This window comes from Eutrema salsugineum, unplaced genomic scaffold (assembly GCF_000478725.1).
Source record: "Eutrema salsugineum unplaced genomic scaffold, Eutsalg1_0 scaffold_15, whole genome shotgun sequence".
NCBI lineage: Eukaryota > Viridiplantae > Streptophyta > Magnoliopsida > Brassicales > Brassicaceae > Eutrema > Eutrema salsugineum.
Window position 1 is genome coordinate 718436 of NW_006256867.1, and position 10236 is coordinate 728671.

Here is a 10236-nt window from a genome sequence, read left to right on the forward strand (position 1 = left end):
AAAAACCAATTTGAAGCAGTTTTGTCATGTCATATTTGACGTGAAATAAATATCATCATTAACATTACAGAGAAAGAAATTCTATCCAATTATGTCCAATCAACTTAAAACAAATCAGATTTATTCATCAATCTACATTCTCATTCAATTGTATATAGGATTTCTCAAAGTTTTGACTTTACAGAATATTCTAACTAAAAATATCCATCTTGTTGTTATTTCAAAAATAAAAATAAAAATAATCAACTCTTCTCAAATATATCCACCATACCAAATATATATATATATATATATATATATATACTGTTTGTTGTATTAATAACTTTGTTACAAATTTGTCCAGGAAATAGAATAACATGGCTGGTATTCTGAGAAAAGAAATGGAATCAGAATGGACTCAACTACTAGCTGTCAAAAACAAAAACAAAGCAGACTAAACTACTAATCGGGGATGAGTATTATTCAATTAACAGTTGATGCGAGACCAACGTCGGTTAACAGTTTAATCGCCTTTACGATTCCAAAATCCGAATTCTTTGGTGATATCTCACCAAATCTTATATTGGGCATTAATATGCCCATAATGGCCCAAATACATTTCGTTGATGATTCGAAAGGCACAATCAGTCACTACTGCTTGTACTTTGTCCTTACTACTTACTAATGCTGGAAACAGATAAGTCCATAATTGATGCCTAAATGAACCATCACTTAGAAGTTGAAAAAAACTAACATACATTTCAGAAAAGAAAAAAAAAAAGTTGGCATGTTCTGACTAGGAACATGACATATTTCATAGTAATGCTAATGATTTCTGAGACACCCTAATCTCGCAAAAATAACCTAACTTGAATTACATTCATTTAACAGCTTTTTAAAAGAATAACGAACACATTAAACAATCATTTATTATCAAAAATCTTTTATTAAAAATATATAAAACGAAAACTCAAAAAATCTTAAATATTTGAAGAAACTAAAATAATTTAATTTAAATTCTTCTTAAAAATAATTACAAAATGCACCCCTGACTCCCGGACATAACACTGCAACGACTGTCACAAGTACTACTCTTTGGTCTCACCTGAAAAAGAAGAGAGGAGTGAGTATTCGAGGATAAATACTCAGTGAGAATGTGCTTTTGGAACACACAAGATTCTTTGACATATTATTTGAAATAGCAATAATGTATATACAGTAAAACCTCTATAAATTAATAATGTCGGGACCATGATATTTTATTAATTTATCGTAATATTAATTTATCTATAAATTAATAATTAATAGAGAAAATTTGCTTTTCGCCTATAATTTTCTAAAAATTTCTTTGGAATAATGTTATATTTTTAAATTTTAACAAATTTTGTAATGTAAATTATGATTAACAATCATAACTATCACAATGAAATATTTTTTAATACCATATTAGATTGTCCATGTAAAAATATACATGTAAAAATATACATGTTTATAAGTTTAAAATTTATAAGAAGACCATGGCTACTATCCGTATTATTGATGATAAAATTGAAAATAATATTATAATACATTTAAAAATATTTACAGATAAGAAAATCAATTATCACATCAAAAAGTGATCATAAATTTTGACATGTATATTGTAAAACACCAAGAAAAGCTACTGATATAATAATTAGAGAGATAAGATCCTATGAAATTTTAATCTTAAGTAAAAGCAAACACATTAATCATATTTTAGAATATTATATTTACATGTATGAGCAAAAAGATATATAATTATTAATTTATGTTTTTGTTGGGACCATATATTTACATAAAGGTTTCAAAAAAAATATTATCTTATTATCTTATCGAATTTGATAGATTTTTACATTGGCCCGACATGAGACCAGTAAAATTTATTAATTTATAGTGATTATTAATTTATCGAGTATTAATTTATAGATGTTCTACTGTACATAATATAAACATCAAACTCAAGCAACAATCAACCTAAAATAACTAATATTATTATATAATATATATATATATATATATATGATTCTAATATTAATAAATAAATACAATCATTCAATCATTCAAATCAATCAACCTAGAAATTCTCTAACACATTCCCAAAGAACTTCCGTCAATGGTATTCATTCTCTGCCACTATCGTTCTCGGCTTGACAAGTTACCGGTGCCACCACCTCAACAGGGCTTGACTATGGCTCGTCAGCTTTTTCTCGATCACTACAGCTTCACAATATTCAGTCTTTCACTGTAGGCCGTCAAACAATTTATCGATCAGTACAACTTCACAATCTCAGTTCTTCGTTGTAGGCCGTCAAACAATATTGTAACTAAATAAATATTATTTCAATTAACAATTAAATAACTTAAAAGCTTATTATCATATTTCTGTATTTTTTATTATTATAATTAATAACCAATCAATAACACATATCAATCAGCATGATCAAATACCAATCATAGATCATGTTTAATACCTATACTAAGCATACACATATTACTAAATCAATTAATATATCTTAGAAATCTACAAACTTGTCCTCACCTTTGCCATTTGAAGAAGATTAGCAAACTCAGTTCACATTCGGATAGATTTGATATATGACAGAAAAATGGTCATAACTTTCTGTTCACAGCTCGGAATTGATATCTGAAGATTGATCTGGAAAGCTGGGTCGAAAATCTTCACGCCGGTATATAGATCGTCTTCTGGATATTCCTAGATCGCCGGAAAAACGCATCACAAGTTAGCTGCTCGCGGATTGGATTCTGCACAGATATGCCTCGGAAAAACACATATAACTTTCAAACCATAACTCCAAATAATGAAAAGCTTCCGGCTATATCTAGATCTAAGGGTCAGGAACATTCTCACCAATTTTCAGGTCGATCGGACTTCAAATAAGTCGTCCTCAGTCCTTTGAAGTTGCTGCGTCGAAGCAGATTTCTGAGTTACAAGATGATGCAGATGATACTTGCGCAGAAAGAAAGCTTCGTTGTGGCCTGACCTTAACTCCGATGACGATGCCGTTTTCTCCTATGGCTTCATTGCATTGAGATCTTTCCAGAAACACCTTGATCACGGTTTAACTCTCTCTGAAACAGCGGGAATCACACTCACAAAACCCATCTTGAATCTGTGTCTTCTCCCTCAACTCTCTTCTCTTTTTCTTCTCTTCTCTTTCTCTTCTCTTAAGGCGCAGCTGTTTCTCTTCTCCATTTTTTTTGTTTCATTAGGTTTCGTTTAGGTATTTTTGGTTTAGAGAAAGAAAATTAAAATATGGATTTGGGCTTAATGAGTGTTAAAGGAATTTGATTAGAGTTTAGGGTTTTAAAAAGAAGAAAAAAATTGGGCTAAATCTAAAGTTTGGGATGTCACAATTTCACTGTATCACGACCTGGGTCAAGCTCGCATATTGAGTGTTAACAAGAAATGGCATGGTTTCAAAATAGATGTAATTATATTTGTACGCCATTTATTTGATCAACGTAACATACTGAAATACTTACAGCGAATTCCTAGACAATTTGAATTAAAAAATAAAAAATAAAGTTAATATGGAAGACTCAGTTTGTTGGGACGACTCTGAAAAGTTCGACTTTTATCTAGCTAGCAATAATGTGATTGGACAAATATTGAAGGTAATTTTGAGGGAAAAAAAATTATTATAATATTCTGATGAACTTCTAAGAAGAGTTCATCTACTGGAGGTGCTCTTACATACCGTGAATAGTGAAAAAGAAGAGCGAATATATATATCAAAAGTCGTAGTTTCTGAGAAGAATCAAAGGTACCAGACACGATGAAATTTTTTTATATACTGAAAGTAAAGATATGCAAAATATATCGGAGAGTTTTCTCTTTTTTTTTTCTTCTAAATGTAGAAACGGGGAGTTTTGTTGCTATGGAAAACTCTTCTTGTTTTGTTAGTTTTTTATTTCCCAAAAGCATCAAATAGTCTGTCCTATCTCTTTCCTATTTGCCAACAAGAGACACCATACAATTACCTTCAAATTCAGATAGAGACAGTCACTACTCACTAGTATATTTTGCCATAGATAAAATTGAATATTTTTTTCGTAATAGGAGCCATTGAATAGAAGTTAAATACCTTTAACAAGTATTGTTGGGGAGAATAGGAATAATGACATATTATTCATTAGTCATTTTTTTTAACCTTATCCATTTGTAACTTCATGGACCTTAATTTAAGAGCATGTCCATCAGGGATTTATCAAGAGTTCATGGCACAGGTTTTAAGACGAAATTCAATAAAATAATAATTTTAAAGGTAGAAGTTTATGGTCAAAGTTCTTCCCGACGAACCTGAAGAACCCAAGTTCATCCAGGTTCATCACACGTGGAGCATCCTGATTGGTCTAAAAAAATAATTTTCGAATTTAAAAAAATAAAAAAACAAAATCCAAAAAAAAAATATTATTATATTGGGATGAATCCCTTTCTCAGAAGTTCACTGATAGACATGGTCTAATAGGAGTCCAGATTTGTATATGTAAGAGAATTAATGTCAACCATTTCTCACTCTCATTATAGAATGTAAAGATGATAGTACATATAATAATGGTAGTTTGAAAAAAAAAAAGTACATTATGGTAGTTTTTGAGTACATAAAGTTTCTCCGATCGGTGAAAGGCAAGGACAATAAAACTTACCAAGCCAAACCAACACATGTAGATTAGTTAGACAGAACAACCCTACACGACCAACAAAAGAAAAATATGACAGATTCAAAACCTAGAAATTTGCTGCAACTGTTAAAAAATTTCAGTTGCAGAGATAACTACGCAACCATTATAGATGAGATAGTCACACGAAAGATTCAAGAATCGGACAGTTTGCTAATTGCATCCCATTCGATCTCCACCGAAGGAAACTTCGCAAGCCAAAAACTCCCAATCTCGTCAAACTCATAATCCGAGAAATCCAGAAATGCCAATTGAGACTCATCCGACAACGAGTTCTCATCGGTTCTCGGTGGCTTGTCGAATGATTTCATTGTCTCCGGATGCTCTGTTTTCGGCAAGGGAAGCTCTGTTCTATCTAAAACAGAGCATATGTCCTCTGTTTTATCCGAAACAGAGCAAGCTTCCTCTGTTTTTCTCAAACTCTCACAAATAGCTTGGAGCTTGGCATCGACAGAGGAAGGGAGAGGGTTAATGTCTTCGTGTCTGATGTTTGGGAAGTTAAGCTTCGTTATATCTCCACGGAGCTGAAAAGCGGCTTGGTCGTAAGCCAAGGCAGCTTTCTCGGCGGTTTCGAATGTTCCAAGCCAGAGACGTGTCCGGTTCTTGGGTAAACGGATCTCAGCAACCCATTTTCCCCAGTGTCTTTGCCTTACGCCTTTGTAGAGCTTCTGAGATTTGGAGGAAGAAGGTGATAGTTTCTTCATTTGGATTCGGTTCGGAGACATTGTGCTGCGTCTATGGTTAAGCTGGTTCTGAATCTGGTAAATTTGGTATGGTGTGAGCTGGTTTAGACCGAGAGGCTTGGGTTGGTTAAAACCGAAGCTCGTGTTTGATTTGGGGATATTAGGAAGAGAAGTAGTTTCCATGAGAGGATCGAGATAGAGATATGTGGCCACCATTGATATAGCTATGTTACAAAATGTGAGATTTTTATAATATACAGAGGAAAAAGCAACGGAGAGAATTTAAAAACACATCCTCTTAGCTGTTGGAATCGTAATTAAGGTACGGGTACCCATTTGAAAGACAGGAATGGAGAGGAAGAAGATGGAGTGAAAATGATTAAAACGAAAACTTTTAGGTCGAAAAAGGAGAAACTCAATTTTGAAGGTGAACTCGCTCTTTTTTTTTTTTTTTGCCGCTCGTGGTTTCGCCTTGTTCTGAAGCTCTCGGCCTTTTTATAACGTCTGCCTCCATTGAATTCGTCTTGATATTATTTTAAGAAATATTTCTCACAAATTTCAAATTTTATTAATTGTTTTTGTAATCGTCACCTGCAATATTTCTATTTTATTACATCAATGGAGGTAAGCTATAGGAAAGTGCCATGTCTACTACATATGCTTTGGATCTAGTCATCTAGCCGTTCCAAGAAATAAACATTTTTTTTTTCTGTTGTATTTAAGACATGTTTTAGTTTCAAGTTTTAACACGCACTATATGACTCAATTAGGGAGGATAATTCAAATGTTTTTAAACCATCTTTTTGTATGATGGAAGTAAGAGAAGCCAGTGATAGTTTAGGTGTTTAGTGAGCTTTAATTAATTCTAAAATTTCAGTTATAAACTTCAAAAAAAAAAAAAAAATTCGATGATAAGGTTGTAGATAAAGTGTTGAAGTTTACACACATGGTTGGTTGGGGAGTTATTATAGCTACGTGCTTTTCACATTTACCAGTTTTTTCTTTTCAAAATAAATTTCACGTCTACTTTTTTCATAATACCATATTTGGGATGTTTTACACTCTGATAATTGATAAATGACTAATAAATTATTTAGTATAAGTTATAAATTAAAGGTTGTAACTTGTAAGGGCCATAACAACAAAACACATAACTAAATTATTGATTCTAAAATTCTTTGAAAGGCCAATTTGCCTTCAAACCATTTAAACATTAATTGGAAGGAGTAAGATCATCCACAACCCTGAACCTCATAATGGGGTTTATCAATATTTTTTAATAAATTTTGGAGGATAGAGAATGTAGAAGAACCTTGGATGAACCTGGGTGAAAAATGGGCGTCCAACCTTGATACCCAATTAGAAGTTCAACAGAATAAAATAATAATATTTTTTTGAAAGTTTTTTTTTTTTAATTTGTTTAAACATTTGAATTATTTAAAATGAAAAAATTTATTAAGTACATATAATTTAAAACTAAACATAGAAATTGAAAAAACAAAAGTAAAAGTAAAACTAATAATCTTCGATAGCTTCGTCCTCAGACGACGAGGGCTCGCTCCAGCTGATAGGCATTGCTAACCTCGCAACAACAACATAAGCATTTCGATGGTTAACTACTTAAGCAAAACAATCAATGAAACCTACAAAGCAATATCCAATCACATAATTTTATCATCAAGAACCCTAATTTTATCATCAATTTTTAAACCCCTAATATGAGTAATCCGGAACCGATTGAATATAAGAACAATGAATCGCACCCAAATCTTACTAAACACCAAAAGCCCCAAAACAAAAGTGCCCGCAAAACCCTAATTTTCCCCTAATTTAGTTAACCCTAGTCTCGATTCAAACTCCCGAATAAAACGAAATTAAAATACATCAAAAGAAACAGACGACGTACCTTACTGATCCACCGGAGGAGAAGCGACGATTCACCGTTGATTCGATCGAAGAGGAAGACTTGTGTCGAAGTCGCGATATCGCAAATCGTCTTTGGGAGTTTTTTTTTTGATAAAAACAGAATGCGAAATAAACCCTAACCTTCGACCCCGACTCTAAAAAATTTCCCCCAAACTACACCCAATCACTGCTGCCACGTAGCTCGTTAAACCTCGACGATACGGACTCATCAGGCTCATCCCAATGAGACAGTATCAACGAGTTTTTGGGCCTAATCGATTAAAAAAAATTAAAATAATAGTATTGGGCCCCACGGATGAATCCCACTCATCCCGCGTTGTGAATGGTAAGGACCAATAAATATGTGAGATTCTAGTACCAATTCACATCGACATTTGGAATATGGCATTTTATTATGTTATTGTAATTTTATGTGGACACATATACATTCAAGGTACGGGCTAAGTCCAAAAGGAATGGGTTATAATACTAATAATATCATCCATGTGAATACTGGTGTGACAGATGAGTGAGGTATTTAATTAAAAAAAAAAAATTAAAGAAGATTTTACTATGTGGTCCGTCATAATCCGGTTGAACAGACAATATCTAGTAGAATTTCTTCTTAGGAATTTGGTGTTATAATGTTAAAAAAAAATAAGATATTTGATGTTATATAAAAGAATAACAATAGAGGATTGCAAAAATTAAGTTAACCGAGTAGGATGAATTTGTGGTAATCAGAAGTGAAGTTAAAGACAGTCAAACAAAGGCATAGGGATTTAGGAATTTGAGATGCCAGTTACGATTAGTGAACCTTTAAATATTCGATTTAGAAGCTAAATGTTCAGATATTACTAAGTATATGCGAGTTTAAAGTAGTTATTTCAGAGTATTGTTAGACAAATATTTAAGATGAACACGCCTAAATATTGATACCACCAAAGCAAATATTGAGGTCTATAGAAGTAAGAGTATTTAGCGAGGTTTACATTGGTGCATTTTTCAAAATATTGTTACTTATTAGAAAAGAAAGAGTAGTTTAAATCATCAAGTTTGTCAAATTAGAGGAAAAAAGCATGAATATGTTCATTACCGGTTCATTAACCGAATAAATACTCCTTTTTATAACATAAATAGTCCTTGTTTATATGGCCAAAAAACTCGGATTACGTCAATGTTGATGGTCGAAAAATATTGTAAAAATTATGTTATTTAGTCACAAAATGTAAAAGATCAAAACCCAATTGTAAGTTACAAAATCCTCAATTCCACTTAGTAGGAGGATTTAAACATTTAAATTCTTCAAATCACGAATCATCTTATTCATTTTTTAAATTTTTTTTGCAAAAGATTTTAGAGAATATTATTTTACTATTCAAGATTTTGATATATGAATGTAAAGAGACCTAAAGACGAAATTGTATATACTAATATAAAACAATTTAATATTTTTGTCAACTAAGATAAGCATCCTACTTAATTGACAATTAGAATCATCACAACCAAAAACTATATATAATCACCTATATTATATTTTATTTGCTATGTTATTAAGAATTATATCTATGCCACCACAACTCATGCTCGAGATAATCTAAAAATAATGCTAAATACATGAATCCTGATCTTTTTTTTTTTTTGATCCAGCTAATGTTTAATTATTTTTGAAGTTAGTCAAAAGAGAGAAGAATATTCATATACCTTTTAAACCTAGCTATAGGTGCTTGTTCATTATACTGGATGTAAATGATGACATGCAGAATTTGGCAGAAAAGTGGTGCAGATGACAAATAACATAAAATTAATGGTAATCTTTATCAAAATCTGGTTGATTGATCAAGGAAAACTAGCAATTGAATATTAGATGGAACATATTATACTTGCACGGAACTAGAAATACAGCGTCTCACATGTTCCATATATGATTGCTCGATTTGATCAATTTTGGTAGTACAAATGTAGATTAAAAGTGATTGGAACAATTTAACTAAGATAATTTTATCAAAAAAAAAAATAATTACAAAGAGAATGAAGGTGAGTGAATATAAAGATATACGAAGAAGATAAGATATATATATAAGAAATATATATGAGCATTATCTATTAACTAATTGTGTAGACAATAGCTACAAATATGTTTTTTTTTTTGGTAAGGCTGATGTGACAAAAAAATAGGTATTGATATGTCATACTCTTGTGAAGACAACTCACTATACAATAGACCAGTACTACATGATTACAGGCTCGACGCTTAGATTCTATATTATAATTTTCATTCATTGTTCACTCTGTATTTACATTTTTGGCTAGCTTATGTACATTCGTTTAAAGGTCTTGAGCATGACGTTTAGTAACATATTTCTCTTCCAAAATCATTTTCAACAAGCTTATCTCCAACTGTCCTCATATCCAAGAGCTCTTCAAACACATTGAAAAGTCTCCAACTGATATAGCATTGTTGAGATTGAGAATGTAGGCAAGACTTATAAGTATATACATCTAGGAAAAACTCACAATCTTGAATAAGCTAAATAAGATCAATGTCTGCATGTTTCATGTCAAACCAAATGCGTTAGATGAACATGTTTGAGATAGTACACAAGCTTCGTTACTACAAACACCGAGGATCACCTTCATGAAACCTCAGTGTGATAAGTAACTTTTGTTCTATCTTAAAAATAAGTAGAGTAATATTAAGTAATATCCATTCTAAATAAGTTAATTGCACTTTGTCTTTAGCATGATTTGGACGAGAATATGAACATAAATAAAATTAAAGAGCCAAATCTTCAACTAATTTTTTCATGTTTTACATGATTGTCAAACCCAACTTCTCTCATCCGTATTTTGCATAGACACAGTGGTCACCGATATATTTGTAGTCATATGATATCTGCGATAATAGCTAACATCAAATAATAATATTTAAATGTAGAGGAATATA

At 31.6% G+C, this 10236-nt stretch overlaps 1 protein-coding gene and 1 long non-coding RNA gene across 3 annotated transcripts; both read right to left on the bottom strand.

The window, feature by feature from the left end:
- Positions 1 to 1024: 1024 nt before the first annotated feature.
- On the bottom strand, positions 1025 to 3248 carry LOC112088234. 2 transcript variants are annotated; one of them, XR_002900403.1, is made up of 3 exons: positions 2870 to 3248; positions 2540 to 2763; positions 1025 to 1084 (listed from the first exon to the last, which is right to left on the bottom strand). It is a non-coding gene; the product is annotated as an uncharacterized LOC112088234 (long non-coding RNA). The 2 variants fall into 2 exon arrangements; XR_002900402.1 differs by lacking the exon at positions 1025 to 1084 and adding an exon at positions 2109 to 2242.
- A 1409-nt stretch (positions 3249 to 4657) lies between these two features.
- LOC18021738 (ethylene-responsive transcription factor ERF056) lies at positions 4658 to 5826 on the bottom strand. The gene has a single exon (XM_006404613.2). The coding sequence runs from the start codon at positions 5598 to 5600 to the stop codon at positions 4836 to 4838; it is 765 nt and encodes a 254-aa protein (XP_006404676.2). The 5' UTR covers positions 5601 to 5826; the 3' UTR covers positions 4658 to 4835.
- Positions 5827 to 10236: the final 4410 nt, after the last annotated feature.

Coding starts and splice junctions, on each gene's coding strand:
- LOC18021738 (XM_006404613.2), bottom strand. CDS start 5,600: ATGGTGGCCACATATCTCTATCTCGATCCTCTCATGGAAACTACTTCT.